General features: G+C 41.4%; 1 protein-coding gene across 1 annotated transcript; it reads right to left on the bottom strand.

The window, feature by feature from the left end:
- Window positions 1-266: 266 nt before the first annotated feature.
- On the bottom strand, window positions 267-14,366 carry LOC122478309 (cationic amino acid transporter 3-like). The gene is made up of 2 exons (XM_043571942.1): window positions 14,246-14,366; window positions 267-2,585 (listed from the first exon to the last, which is right to left on the bottom strand). Exon 2 carries the CDS (start codon window positions 2,397-2,399, stop codon window positions 636-638), a length of 1,764 nt encoding a protein of 587 aa, XP_043427877.1. The 5' UTR covers window positions 2,400-2,585; window positions 14,246-14,366; the 3' UTR covers window positions 267-635.
- Window positions 14,367-15,253: the final 887 nt, after the last annotated feature.

Below are 15,253 nucleotides of genomic sequence, written 5' to 3'. Positions count from 1 at the left end.
CCTAAATAAATATTTTCCAAAGAAGAGATACTAGATGACAGACACATGAAAATGCTCAGCATCACAAATCATCAGGGAGTATAAATTAGAACTACAATGAGATATCACTTTACACCTGTCAGAATGGCTAAAATAAAAATAAACAAGAAATAACATGTGTTAGTGTGGATGTGGAGAAAAAGGAACCCTCATGTACTGTTGGTGGGAATGTAAATTGTTGCTGTCATTATGGAAATCAGTATGGAAATTCCTCAGAAAATTAAATGTAGAACTACCATATGATCCAGTATTTCTGATATTGGATATTTACCCAAAGAAAACAAAAACATTTTTTTCTAGTTTCTTTTAATAATAACTTGTTTAAAATCAGTATGCAGTACAGACACAATTGAAAAGTACACAAGTAAAAAAAAAGAAAAAAATAGGAGGAGAAGACACATTCTTCACTACACAATACACACAGAGCTCTTTCCCCTACCACCATTCCATGGAGGCCCAGCTTTCCATGTGCTCAAGAGTACTCTCCATATTATGCAGGGGGACCTGACTGCACTCACATGTGATGATGCCAAGCCAAACCTGTACTGGCACTAATGAGTTCAAGGTGTACACTTCTGACCTTAATTGAAGTGGGATTAATTGACCAGGCTGTGCTGGATCCCATAGCTGAAGTAGATAGCAAACCCAATCAGCATCCAGACACCAAGTATAGCCCAGGTGTCAGCTGTCATCTGCATCATAAGGCAAACATTCATAAAGATGGTCAGTAGTGGGAGGAGAGGCAGAGCAGGGACCTTAAAGTGAAGGTGACTGGAGCTCTGTGGCTGTCTCCAGATGACCCCAGTGATCCCAATGATGAGCACCAGGAGCACCACAACCACTGAAATCCACACTGGGTCTCCAGAAAGCAGGACTGGCCACTGGGCCAGCACCAGGCAAAGAAGAGTGAGCAGCAGAACAAGCAGTGAGGAGCAAACATAGACAACCTGGCCAGAGAGTGGAGTGGGGGTGGAGCTGCCTGGAAAAAGTAGTCCCTGTAGAGTCAGCTTCTCTGCTGCAGGTCCATTCTCCTCCTGCACCTCTGCTTCATTTCCTCCAGTCCTCCTCTGAGGCTGATACCTGATGATGAGAACACAAGTAGCCAGCAAAGAGTAAGCTAGCAGGGCCCCAACTGACATGAGGTCCACAAGATCAGTGAGTCTAAAGAAGAAGGCCATGATGGCTGCAATAATGCTCAAGATCACAGTGGCCACGATGGGGGTGTCTGTGCCAGTTTGGATCCTGGCAAGGACAGGGAACAGGAGCCCATCCTGTGTCATCATGTATATCAGATTACGTATGGGGAACATAAAGCCAAAGATGCTGATGGAAAGACTACAGAGGAATCCAAAAGTTACAACATAGCAGGCATGGGCCCAGCCAACATGGAGAAATGCCTCAGGCAAGGTGCTCCCAGGTTGGAGCTGGTAGTAAGGCACCATAAGTGTAAGTGCTGAAGAGACACCAAAATACATCAAAAAGCAGATGAACAGTGAAATAACAATGCCCATGGGGACAGAATACTGGGGATTTCGGGCTTCTTCGACTCTGGTAACAATAATAGTGAAACCTATAAATGCATAGAAACAGGTAGCTGCTCCACGGAGAATCCCCTTGAAGCCAAAAGGCACAAATCCTCCATAGCCCAGAGGGCCTAAGCTTGAGGTGTCATTGAGTCCAGCCTTTACGTAGTCCTCTTCTGTGAGCTTCCAGTTGTGCAGGTCCCCCTTAATGAAGCCAGCAATGATGACAAAAGTGAGGGTCAAAAGTTTCACCAATATGACCACTTTGGAAACCAGGAAAATCCAACTACTCCTCAGAATCAACAATTCCATGAGCAACAACACAAGGCCCACAACAATGAATCCTAGAATTTCTCCAAGGACTTGGGGAACATTTGGTGAGATTGTCTCATGCAGGGTCTGAGATATCTGGTTCCCAAGCAGATTGTCGAAAGCTAAGGTCCAAGCCCGGGCCACAGTGGCTGTATGAGCAACAAAGAAGATGATGAGGTTCCAGCCAGTGATGAAAGCCCAGAGTTCACCTAGAGTGACATAGCTGTAGAGATATGAAGAGCCAGAATAGGAAACCTGGACACCAAACTCTGCATAGCACAGCCCAGACAACACAGAAGATAGGCCGGCCACCAACAAGCAGATCACGATGGATTGTCCTGCTTTATCTCTAGCCACCTCACCAGCCAGGGTATATATACCTACACCCACTGTGCAGCTCATACCCAGAGCCACTAAATCTAGGGTGGTCAGTCTTCTGTCAGGGCCCATATCGGCCGCATATTCCTCCAGCATATGTCTGCGTACCAGCTTTTGACCAAATCTGCGAAGTGCCAGACACAGCATTCTAGCTGGAATTGAAGAGGATTCTGGGATCAGAGAGCTGTAGCAAGTTCAGGTGCCATGAGTCTGGAATCAGGTTTGGTGAGGCTGAGTTAAACTGAGTTGGGTTGGGGCTGCCAGGTTCCATTGCTCAGGCTTCACAGCTATTGCTTCATATTTTTTCTTCTATGTGCTATCCCTCCTTAAAGCCTAGAAAAACAATAAATATTTACTGAACAAAGGTGTTCAACCAACCGACCGAAGCTCAGAAATCCCATGTCACTTGTTGCAGCACAAATATCACAGAAACTGACACAAAAGACATCATAGAAAAATCAACCCTGCTTTCTCCTCCAAGAAAAAAGGGTTGAATACCTCCCAACATTCTCCCTTTTTACACACCACATGATATATTCCCATTTGGGTTCCCCTAACTGATGTAGCTTCATGTACTAATTAAGCTGTAAGACACAAGAAGGCATGCATATAATGTGCAATAATCCACACGTGGGATGTTTGCATGGTGCTTGAGTTTGAGTTATGACACATTAATTATAGACTAGTGAACCTTGTTGCAATTACAGAACCATTTTTAAAAATGTCATCTGAATTTAAAATACAAATTTGGTCTCCTGGTCTTTAAACTCTTAGCCCCGAAATCAGCTAGCAAGTTTGGATGTCACTTTGGTTCCCTTTGTCCTCATTCTGCATCAACTGTTTAGTTGTACTGATGGCAAAGAAAGTACAGTGCAACCCTTCCCTTTATACACCGAGGCCCACAGGACACTGCAAACAGGGAGGAAGAGGGAGAAAGAGGCAACACCTTTATAACTACCTGCAAGAAGAAGAAGAACAGGCTGTCTGATAAGAAAACACTGGAGAAATAGGTGCAGCATTCAACCAAAGGTCCATTACTAAGAAGGGAGAAGAGCCAGAACAGCCTTTGTGTGTGTGTGTGTGTGTGTGTGTGTGTGTGTATGCATGCATTCTGACCTTAAATAAACTTTACCCATAGCAAGCAGGCAAAAGTTCACTACGGTTGTATGTCTACAATTGTGAAAGTGTGATGTGTAGAGAGGAAAGAAGTAGCTCACAATCAAAACAATTCCTTCCGTCTCCTCCTCTCTGACTTCTAGGAGAGAAGATGAGCTCACTTCTGCAGACAGTCTCCTCACTGGCTACCCTGTGCTCAATAAACACCCTGCACCATCTGTGATGTCAGCTTCCAGCAGCCTGGAGACTGGGAGAGCAGCAAGCTGCCCTGCTTTATGAGCTTGTATTAAAATACTCACTTGGAACTCCATACTAATTTTTCACAAAGAGTTATTTTTAACTCATTCATACCATGGTCTGAATATAACAAATATACCTGCATGTGGTTCTTCTTTTCCCCTACTCCCTTGCTGCTGTTCAAATGATCAGCTCCACAAGGAAAACAAAGCTTTGGATGAACAATTGACAACAATGCCCTGAAAAAGGCTCTGGAGAATAGAGGGAAAAAAGTCACATAGCCCACGCTCTCCTCCATATTCAGGCTTTAGTTTTGAAAGAATTTTAAGAAATGTCAGAGGCTTCTAGAGAGAGAAAGGTCAAGTTAAAATTGAAAAGTCTTCTCTGTAGATGGTCAAAAGGAACCCTTGGGTTACAGTTCAGACCTTCTGTTTACAAATCCATCTAGACTCCTTATTTGCCACCCACCAGTTCCAATGTTATGATTTACTAACCAGCATGCAAGATAGATAAGAAGAGTAACTTCTTAACTCATGGAATATTTCTGCTCTATGAATGTAATTGATGTACCCACCCCCTGCCCCCACCAACGCCAGGCTTCAGACCCTTCACTGATGCCCCACTGCCCTTCCTTCCTAGTCCTTCCTTCCCTTCATCATCTGACCCGTGATTATTTCTCTAGCCTTATTCCTTGGTGCTAAATACTTGTGGGGCCTAGGGTTACTGAGTTAGACCACACATTGAAAATGCAAGGCTCAAATACAACAACAACAACAACAACAACAATGACAATAGTATTTTACCTGCAGATGTCTCATCTTATTTCTGGAAGAGGTAGTGATGGGTACTACAGTGGTGTGAGCAATAAACATTATGTCAGAAATTTTGGATTTGAGCCCTGGTTCTTCCGCTTGACTACATAAACTAGGGTAATTTGCTTAATCTCTCTAAGCCTCAGTTTCTGCATCTACAAGGAAACTTACTTGACTTCTCTTACTGAACCAATGTGAGAATTGGATGAGAAGATACAAACTATCACACACTCCTGGTAGGAGTGTAACTGGGGTCACCATTCTGAAGCACAGTCTTAGTGGAATTAAGAATGCACACACCCTCTCACCCCACAATCCCTCTACAAGGTGAACACTCCAAGGAAACTCCTGAATTCATAAGGAGGTCCTTATGAGCATATTCATCACAGGACTATTTGTGGTAGCAGGAAGTTGGAAGCTATGCCAGAGTCTGTTACTAGAGGGATATAGAATTAAAATGTGTCATATATGCACAATTAAATACTGCACAGCACTCAGAATAATAAAGTAGATTTACAGGAAGAAACATGGGTAGATCTAAGAAACAATGTTAAGTGGGAAAAGTAAAAGAATGATGAAGTGTATAGCACAATGCCATTTATGTTCATTTTAAAACCTGCCAAAATGAGTATATTTGTCAAGGATATACATATATCTATTAAGAATGTCAGATCATTTGCTCAAAACATTCCACTGGTTTCCTTTTTATTCAGGATTTGAGCCAAAGTCTGCATTTACAATGGCCTACAAAGTACCACAGTATTTATCACTGACCCAGCTACCTCTCAGCCTTTGTTTCTCTCTCTTCCCACTCATTTTTCTGTAGTCACTGGCCTCCTAACCATTCTGGTCTCCTAACCCTGCCTCGGAGGAAAGCTAATGAGGCTGTTAAATAATTATTTTCAAGTTCTCAGAGTTTCAGAGAAATGGAATTTAAATGAAGCATCTCCAGGGATTATATCAATCCCTCTGTATCCTAGCACAGCTCCTTCCTGTTCCCAAAGTATATAAATTCTCTCGGCCTTCTTCAATATCAAGACAATGAAAACTCTGGAGCCAATCAAGCCAGTGGCACCCCAACAAGTATAAAGTTTTTGGATAGTTGAGCTTCCCCAGAGTTTCCAAACTTCTAACTCAGCAGACCTGGAATGAAGTAGGGGGCAGTCAGGAATACAAGTGTAGAAGCTCTGAGTTCAGAGTGGGAGTTTTAAATAATAGTGAGTGTGGTGCATGTGTACACCAACACTTCCACAGTGGAAACAGGTAAGAATACATATGAAAAGGTAAACAGGACAAAACTACTATGACACTGGGTCTGAGTCTCATATCCAAAGGTAGAAGAAATTAGTTAACAAATCCGAATGAAAAATGGAATCTTCCCATTTTCTCTCTCTGTTTGTGCCTTCTCTAGAAGTTTGTGTTCAATCATAGTCCTTCTTTTATTCATTCAACAAATATACTGATCCCATTTATTGAGCAATGCACATAAAGCGAAGGAAAACACAAATATCCCTCCAATCATGTTGCATATATCTTGCAGTAGGAAGCAAACAATAAACAAATAAGTAATTCAAATATAGATTGTGTTGGATTTGTAATCAGTGCTATAGAGAAAAGGGAAGCAAGAAAATGTTAGGATGTATTCAGAGGGGGTGTTGTGATTATAAAATGGGGATCCAAGACAGCTTCACCTTCACACTGTTGTGCAACCATCATCACCATCAGGTCTAGAACTTGTTCAACTTCCTCAGGTCAAACTCTGCACCCATTTAACAGTAACTCCCCATTATCCCCTCTGAGCAGACCCTGCACACCACCATTCTACTTTTTGTCTCTATAAACTTGACTAGGCCAGGTACCTCATATAAGTGGAATTATACTATACTGTCCTTTTGTTTCCTGGGTTACCTTTAAGCCTTCAAACATGTATAATTAAAATGGAACTAGGATATAGGAGAAGGCTGCTCTTCCTCCTCTCCTCAAGTAGCAAAGTGACAGTGAAAGTCTTAAATATTCACTCATTCAATAAATATTAAGCACCTTCTATTTTTTAAGAGTTTTGAGAGAGAGGGAGAGAGAGAGAGAGAGAGAGAGAGAACACAAGAGCAAGCTCATGAGAGTGAGTGGGGAGGGCAGAGTGGATCCCAAGCAGGCTCCATGCTGTTAGCACAGAGCCTGAGGCAGGGCTCAAACTCACAAACCATGAGTTCATGACCTGAGTCAAAACCAAGAGTTGATGCTTACCTGACTGAGTGACCCAGACACTGCTCCAAACACCTTCTAAAAGCCAGTCCTAGTGCTTGGTGCTACAAAAAACAATGGTGAGGAAAGAGACATGTTCCCTTCTTACATGGCACTCATTGTCTTTCACAATGTTCTTATGTCATATTCCTGCCCAAAATTTGTAACCCGAATCTAATGATAAAAGTGATCAGTCTATAGGGGCACCTGGGTTGCCTCAGTTAGTTAAGCATCCCACTTTTGATTTTGACTCAGGTCATTGCCTCATGGTTTGTGACATTGAGCCCTATGTCAGGCTCTGCTGCTTGTAGCAGGGAGCCTGCTTGGGATTCTATCTCCCCCCTCTCTCTGCCCCTCCCCCACTCATCCTCTCTCTCTCTCTCTCTCTCTCTCTCTGTCAATAAATAAAAAATATTAAAAAAATCAGTCTACAAAACAACTTTCTACAGGAAGTTGACTTTCTAGAAAACAAATGACCTGTGCTGTTTAAAACTGTCAATGTCAGGAATGACAATCTGAGGAACTGTTGCAGATTAAAGGAGAATAAAGAGACATGACAATGAAATGCAGTGTAGATCACTGGACTGCATTTGGATCAGGGAGAACATTTTAGTATAAAAATTTGGACAATTAGTAAATGTTGAATATGGATCATATTTCATACACACACACGTACATTGGACAGAGCAAGCAAATGTGGGACAATATTAACTAACAATTGCTCAATCTTGATGAAAGCTAAAAGAGTGTTAATTGTACTATCCTTGCAATTTTCTGTAGGTTGTATATTTTTCCAACTAAAACATGTAGGAGGAAAAGTAGAATGTTCCACTAATAAATGTTATGGATTCTCCTTCCCTGAATGCCCTTTATAAACAAGCTTGCCGTCACTTTTGGCTGGAACAAAACCCCACCGAGAATGACCTAGTACCAGATCAGGAACTTTAGATTAGAAGAGTGGGTGCAGGTAAAATTAATTTATCTTTGATTGACACCAAAATTGTCAACAAGCAAAAATACCTGAAAAGAAACACAACCTTGGCTCATGTTAATACGGTTATAAAAATTCCATAATCTTATTATCATTTTGTGGGATCACTAGTAAACCAAGGCCATAGAATTCAACCATAGAGGAATTTGGGAACATGTGCAGAAGCTGAAGGCAGAGAAAAAATTGTATCTGGCAAATAGGGGTACGAGGTATATGCAAGACCTAGGGATACATAAAGAGTGTGGTGAAGGAGAACGAGATTTGTTAAGCTAAAATTAATGTACATGTTATTTCATTTAACCCCCATAACAGTCCAATAAAAAAGTATTATTATTCCACTTTACTGACTGAGATGTTAGACAACTGTCCCAAGCTCATTTAGTCAGTACAAAGAAAAGCAGGAATTTAAAATTGGGTTTTTGTTATTTCAGAAACCATGTTCTTTCTACTGCAGCATCCTACCTCCACAAAGAGTGAAGACTGTACAGCATAGCTATCTAAGCAGTATTTGAGCCGGTTCTTTTATTTATGCCAAGGTCACCTTCTGCTAATGTCTTCCCTTTCCTCCCGAATATATACTGATGGGCCAGAAATGGAGGTACTGAGATCATTAAATCTGAAGGTGATATGTGGCCAGGTCTTGCTAAAATCCAAACCTAATATAGGGCCAAAATGTCTCCAGACTATCTTTTTAGCTGCCAAGAAAGATTCCAAAGCATCACCATAGCTATTTCAATAGTTCCCAGATATGATTTTACAGATAATTATAATTTCTGCTCACAACATTAGCCCATCTCCTTTTGCTTGGCTTTTAGTAGAAATATAGGATAGTAGATTTCTAGATGCCAAATATAAAAGTCCCCTTCTGAGACTCCTTTCATCATTCCATTCCAAATATTTTCTAGTCACTACCTCATTCTTTTTTTAATTTTTTTAAGTTTATTAATTTATTTTGAGAGAAAGAGAGAGAAGAGAGCGAGACAGTCCCAAGAAGGCTACTCAAGGTTGGTACAGAGTCCAATGCAGGACTTGAACTCACAAACCATGAGATCATGATTAGAGCCAAAACAAGACTCAGATGCTTAACCCACTGAACCACCCAGGCACCCCAGTCACTACCTAATTCTTGAGAAAAAGAACTATCTTTGGTGCAGGTAGAGTCTGCTAAAGAAGAAAATGAAACCTTGATTCTCATTGTGTAAAGGAAGATGGGGATGGAGAGCAGACATTTTCTAAAATGGTAGCCTAAAGGCAGGAAGATGGTTGCAATTTCCCTGACAACATAAAAATCTCCAGTTTGGGCTTCCCAAATCTCAGTCTCACTCTAGGTTTCCAAATGCTGCTGGTACACACCGCCACAGAACATCTGCCACAAATGACGACAGCCCCGACTGGAACAGATGAGGGTAGGAAGGCAGATGGTGCCAGTTTAAGCAGGATGGTTTAACAAAACATCTTTTTAAGCTTCCTGTTCACTTGGCCATTTGCTCCCCAGACTTGGCTGCCAATCATGAGCAGATTGAGAATGTTCACCAGAGAATGGTAAACCCCAGAAGAACCAGTACCATAAAAATGTCAGCTCACTAGTCAATCCAAAATGTGATTAATCCTTTCCAGAGCTAAAATGGCAGAGAGATGCTGATAAAAGGACTTCAGCTATGTCAGAGTGATCATTCCGGCTTGATTGTGGTTGAAAACTAGAGACTGCCCTAGTATTATATATATATATATATATATATATATATACACACACATATATATATATATACACATATATATGTATATATATATACACATATATATGTATATATATAATTATATATTATATATATTATAATATATATTATATAATATATATATTATAAAATATATATATATTATATATGATATAATATATATATTATATATGGGCATGAGTGTTCCCCATTGTTACCCATGTCTGTGAGCAGCTCAGAGCTCATGGCACCTAGAATATTGTTAGTATTTATTAATCATCCATGGAAATAAGAACAAAGACCACTGCGTATCAGGCATTACTACACACCTCTGTCTATTTTTGGATCTCCTCATTATTTTTTTAAACTTATAAATGAATATGGACTTGAAATAAAGAGTAGTAGACATTCTGAACATGCTGTTAGTATAGGAAGATCAACACAGAAGATAAAGGATTGCCTTTCTATTTTAGTTTAAGAAGGAAGAAAACCCCAAATATGTCTAGAAACAAGAGGATTGACAAAGCATCTAAGGATCCTGACTTTTTTATTCAGGGAAATTCCATAAAAAATTGGAAGTGAGAAATTCCAGCTGAACTCATTGGTTTCAGATATTTGGGGATCACAAACTTAGCCCTCAATTCAATTCAGTTGACATGAAGTCACAAGGTGCACTTAGCACCTTGTTCACACTAGACCTCGATCTAGTAGGTTTTTATGGTTTGCAAATAGTGTACATCCAGGGCCAGCCTCCTGCCATACTCCCTGGTCCACCCTCCTTGTCCATATTGGTAACTTGAATAACGAGATTCTCTCAGCTCTCACTCACATTCACCCAGCAGCCATCATAAAGTATTGCCCTTGAAGCAGAATAAAGCCCCAAATCACCTTCTTACTGACCACTGCATTGCACCAGATTACTGAAGTATGAGTGCTCTCTACCCTCTTTATGGAAAATGACACTTTCCTCATGTCTTAAAAAGACATACACACACACACACACACACACACACATACACATACACACGACACATACTCTCTCTCTCTCTCTCTCTCTCTCTCTCCAGATGTATAGTTTTCTATTCTCTATTAAGTCCAAACTTCTAAGATCGTACTTCTACATCTTTCTTTTCACTGTTCTTCTATCACTTACTCCAATTAAACTTTTCTGTGGCTCTTTCTTCAACAGGACAATTCTTTCTTCATGCATGCACATCATGCTAGCATTAACATCAGCCCTTCACACAGGCTGTCCCTCTGTGTCCAGAACACACTCTTTCCAAACCCTGTTCAACATGAGCTTCCTTCCAGAAGCTTCTCTTGGCAACCTACAGATAGGTATCTTATCTATCCAGTATGCTCTCCTTGCCCCCTGCTGTCCTCTCACTAATGTCCAGTGGCATAACTCACTGGCCTAGAATTTTGCCCTTAGACAACACCCAGTTAAGGAATATGGTAGGAGTTGTAGACGGTAAGGTGGAGCCCAGGAACAGAGTTTTTGCCTCATGATGCTTTCAGCTTGACTTTCCTTTCCCAGCTGATATCTGAGATACAAAGAGTTACTTGGCCACGGCCAAGGAAGTACCCCACGCTCTATGGCCCAGTTTGGCGATGTCAGAGATCTGACACTAGAACTGAAGTCCAAGTAAAATATTAATAGGTGCAACCAAGATTTGAGCTCGAAGGCATGGAAGCTTTCGAATGGTCTGCTCATTAGATAAAGAGGAAACTCAGCCACCTCTTCTAACTCACCTACCTACCCTAACACTCCCAGCACTACACTTCTCACATGACATCCCAGTCAGGAAAAGTATGAATTTCAAGTCAGTGAAAACCCATCCTGATGCAGACTAAGACACTCCACACCAATTGTATGTAGACCAAATTTCTCCACCCAAATGTAGACTAAAATCTATTTAGATGTAGACCAAATAATCTTTGCTTCATTCCCACAATACCCATGGGGTCCCTGGTACACGCAGACACAACACTAGTATCATTGAATAATTATTTGGGTACACAATCAGATAGCCAGACCTTCTCTACAGGTTGTATAGACTCTACATTCTCTGGTATCTTTCTGGGGTAGTTGTGAACAAGACACCCTTTCTTAGTTCCTGTGGGATAACTGCATTAAATGCAACATTAATCACTCATGTTTTCACTCATATAGGCTAGTTTCAGGCAGAATCCAGTTTTGGAAATTCTTTTTTTTTTATTTATCTATTTTCTTTGAGAGAGACAGAGACAGCACGAGCAGGTGAGGGGCAGAGAGAGACATCGGGAGAGAGAAAATAATGAGCAGGCTCCACACTGCTAGCGCAGTGCCCAATGCAGGGCTCAAACTCACAAAACCATGAGATCAGGACCTGAGTCGAAACCAAGAGTTGGATGCTTAACTGACTGAGACACCCAGGTGCCCCACAGTTTTGGAAATTCTTAACATTTCTCTATCCCACCAAAACAAGATGATCATCTTGACAAATTAGAAAATACTGATCCTCTGCTTCTAGAGGTTTTCAGAAACTAGATGAGATACCAGGAAGAATCAGAATGAGATTTTCCAAACAAGAATCCTAAGGAAGACCAGGGGAAAGCCAGGAAGGGTGTGCAATAAGGGATTAGAAAATGATATGATATATTGATGTCAACAGTGAAAATCAATTTCTTCTCTACTTCTTGTGATTTTCTACTTCCTTTTCCTCAACCCTGAATCCTGTTGACACCTAATAAAAGTCCTCAGGAGAAAGTATTAGAAGGAAATCCATATTCCTGTCCACCTTATTTTCCAAACTACAATTGTAACATAGGATGGCTATTGTTTACAATGAGCCCTGATACACACTCATTTTTATCAAGAAGCTTTGTTAAATAGCTATATTTTGCCCCCCAATCCTTGCTTTCCTTGTAAGAAGAGAATCTAGAAATCCATGCAGTGTCCAATCCATCACTACACTCTGACTCCACTTTCAGACTAGCAGTTTTGAGTGGTCAGAGCCTATGGCTCCTTCTTCCATGTACCTCCTCCCAATATTCACCCTCAGTAATATACTGCACACAAGGTGGCTTTGGAAAGGCCGACTATCTCTCTGGTATCTTTCTTCGTATCTTTAAATGTGTCCTCTCCTTTCATGTAAGGACTCAGCTGTCTTTCTCTCTGTCCTCTCTCACCAGAGTGTGCTTGGTTCTTCTTATAACCCTAGGTATCTGCTCCACACTACCACCAGCTCCATTGGAAAGTTGTTTTGTTTTGTTGAAGGGAAGACACCAGATCATCTGGGTCATATGTAAGTTGTATTATATCTCAGAGTCCTGAGTTCTTATCCAAATATAGATCAGTATGACTTCTCTGCCAAGATCCATCTGCCTCACCCCAGGTCAGGAAACATAATGAATGTACAACAGAGTGACAGCCACCAGCCTTAAGGGATAATCTTTATCCCTCTTCCCTAGTTTTTTTCTAAACTCCAATCTGCTTTGTGATTTCTGTGATGAAAAAAGAAAATAAAAAAGGAAGAGGATAAACCAAAAACTATAATCCAAAAATAATAGTCATCAATTTGCAATATACTTGGTGAAGGATATTTGCCTCTACACATGATTTTGCTTAAACTAAGGTTAAAATGAATCTGCCTTCTGGAAGCACTTACCATATACCCATTGATAATGGAGAAAAGTTGCCCAATAAATTCTAGAAGGTAAAAGAAAGACAACCTAGGAATCAATATTTGCCACATTTAATCCATAAAACAGGCTTTATGCATAGATAAGTGTTGTCTGGGATTCTGTTGTTGGAGTACTGCCCACAGTATACATGACATTGGGGAGTGGGGGAGGGTGGAGAACAGTTTAAGACTCCAAGGGCCTTGAGGAGTTGCAAATAGGTTTTGTGATAAGAACAAACTGCCTCTTGGAGACCAGTAAGTCAGACCTATTTTCAACTTCTCTTCCAATCCTTATTAATTAATATGTCTATCATGAATATAAAATTCATAGATTCCAAAAGAAAAAAAAAACAGAGCCTTCAGTTTTCAAGGTTTATTTAGCACTGGTTCATAACAATATGCTTGGGAACTCAGATGAGCCTTCATACAGTTTTAAAGATCACTGGGCAGCCACACCCCAGTGGAACTTGATAATCTAGTCTCCTACAGCCTGCCCTGGCCTATAATCAATCCCTACCACCTTTCTGACTTAGATAAGAGAGGCAGTGAGATATGCTCAGCAATTAAAAAAAAAATAGATATTTAGCTCCTTAAGCATTGAGGAAGAAGTACTCCCTCTTGATGATAGACCACTTTATCAAACTGGACCTGCTATTCTACAAAGTCCACTCCAATGCCTTCCCTAAAAAGATATGATACAGAGACTTTCAGAATCTCCTGTGAGAAAGTGTGGCAAAACATGAAGGAGGCAGCAGAGCCAGGTGGAAGAATCTTCATTCATTTAAAGAACATGTCTAAGGATACTATGTGCTTGGCTCAGTGGGAAAGACAAAACTGATAAAGCAAGCCCTGCACCAGGTCATAAAGGAAAGGCCAAGAAGGAGGGCAGGGCAAAGAAGTGGGAAGGACTCTGGAGAGGAAACACCAAAGAATAACCTTCCCTGATATTTTCCTCAACAGAGCTGAGAACATTTTTGGTCTGGAAGAGAACAGAGTGTAGGCTTCCAAATCACTCTGACCCCAACAAACCTGTTTGCCCTTCCCAAATTTGAAAGGCTTCTGGTCTGCCCCCTCAGTCCACAGTCCAGCCATGAAATACTTTCTGCTCAAACCCACAGGGCATAGACAGCCAGCAGTACTCCAAGGTCAGCTTTCTTCCTCTCTGGCTCCGTCTCAGTTTTTTTGCCAACTGTATAAACACAAAAAAGTCACTTACCAATGGAATTTTCCTACCTCAGAGGAGAAAGACCTGATGAGAAAGTGCAAGCCAAACCCAGGGAAAGGTAAGAACTTGGCCAAGTAGAGTCAGGCTTGGGAGTTAAGTGCAGCTGTGCCCACGGGGAGTCGGGGAGTCGTGGCCCTGGAGATGTCAGGCACTGGGGAGGTGGGGCCTCAGTGGAGGCAGGGCTCTAAGGAGGCTGGGCCTTTGGGGAGGTAAGGATTTGGAGAGGCCAAGGCCTGGGAAGGGTGGGAAAGGGTAAAGGAGACTCCTTAACTGGAATCTGGGAGGAAATCTGGAGGTGGGCAATGGAAGACTAGTGGGGCCCTGCACAGGTGAGGAGGTGGACTGAGGGCTTAACGGGACTTTGTTGCAGACTGTGACAGCCAGATGTGAATTTAGAAATAAACAACCTTCACAGAGTCCTGTATATGGAGGAAGTGGTGGTTTGCAGGAGGAGATTGTGGAGAGCCAGTTGGAGCCAAGCCTGTGGTAATTGGGAAGCCAGTCCAAGATCCAGTTAGAGTCCACTCAGCAGTCCTTTAAACAGGATAGAAGCACCCCTCCTCCACCAGCCACCTCTCACAGGATCTCCTATTATGTTCGTCAAACACTCCTATCCATAGGTTCCTCAAACACTCCCATCCATGCCATCCATATCCACCCACTCACCCTAGTTTCCCATCATTCCAGAAATAAAACTAAAAGGGAACTGGCTTGAGCTTCACCACAAAGGATTTACTGATACAGTCATTCAGTGTTTATAGCACATTCTAACTGAGTATGCATTAAGCATTGTGTTAGAGGAAGTAAGGACAAAGATATAGTCCCAGGGTACAGAGCTTCATGCTCTAGACATTCAAAACATAGGGTTCTAAGACCCTGAACAATGACCAAAGAAAGGTTCCTCCTTATTCCCAGAACATTAATCTTCAAACAGAGGCAAGACTCTCAGAGACAAAGAAGGTACTTAGAGACAGAGGGATGAATGCACAAGTGATAGAC

The sequence above is a fragment of the Prionailurus bengalensis genome, unplaced genomic scaffold (assembly GCF_016509475.1).
Source record: "Prionailurus bengalensis isolate Pbe53 unplaced genomic scaffold, Fcat_Pben_1.1_paternal_pri Un_scaffold_49, whole genome shotgun sequence".
NCBI classification, from domain to species: domain Eukaryota; kingdom Metazoa; phylum Chordata; class Mammalia; order Carnivora; family Felidae; genus Prionailurus; species Prionailurus bengalensis.
The sequence above is the reverse complement of the archived record's forward strand: the minus strand, read 5'-3'. Positions and strand labels throughout refer to the sequence as shown.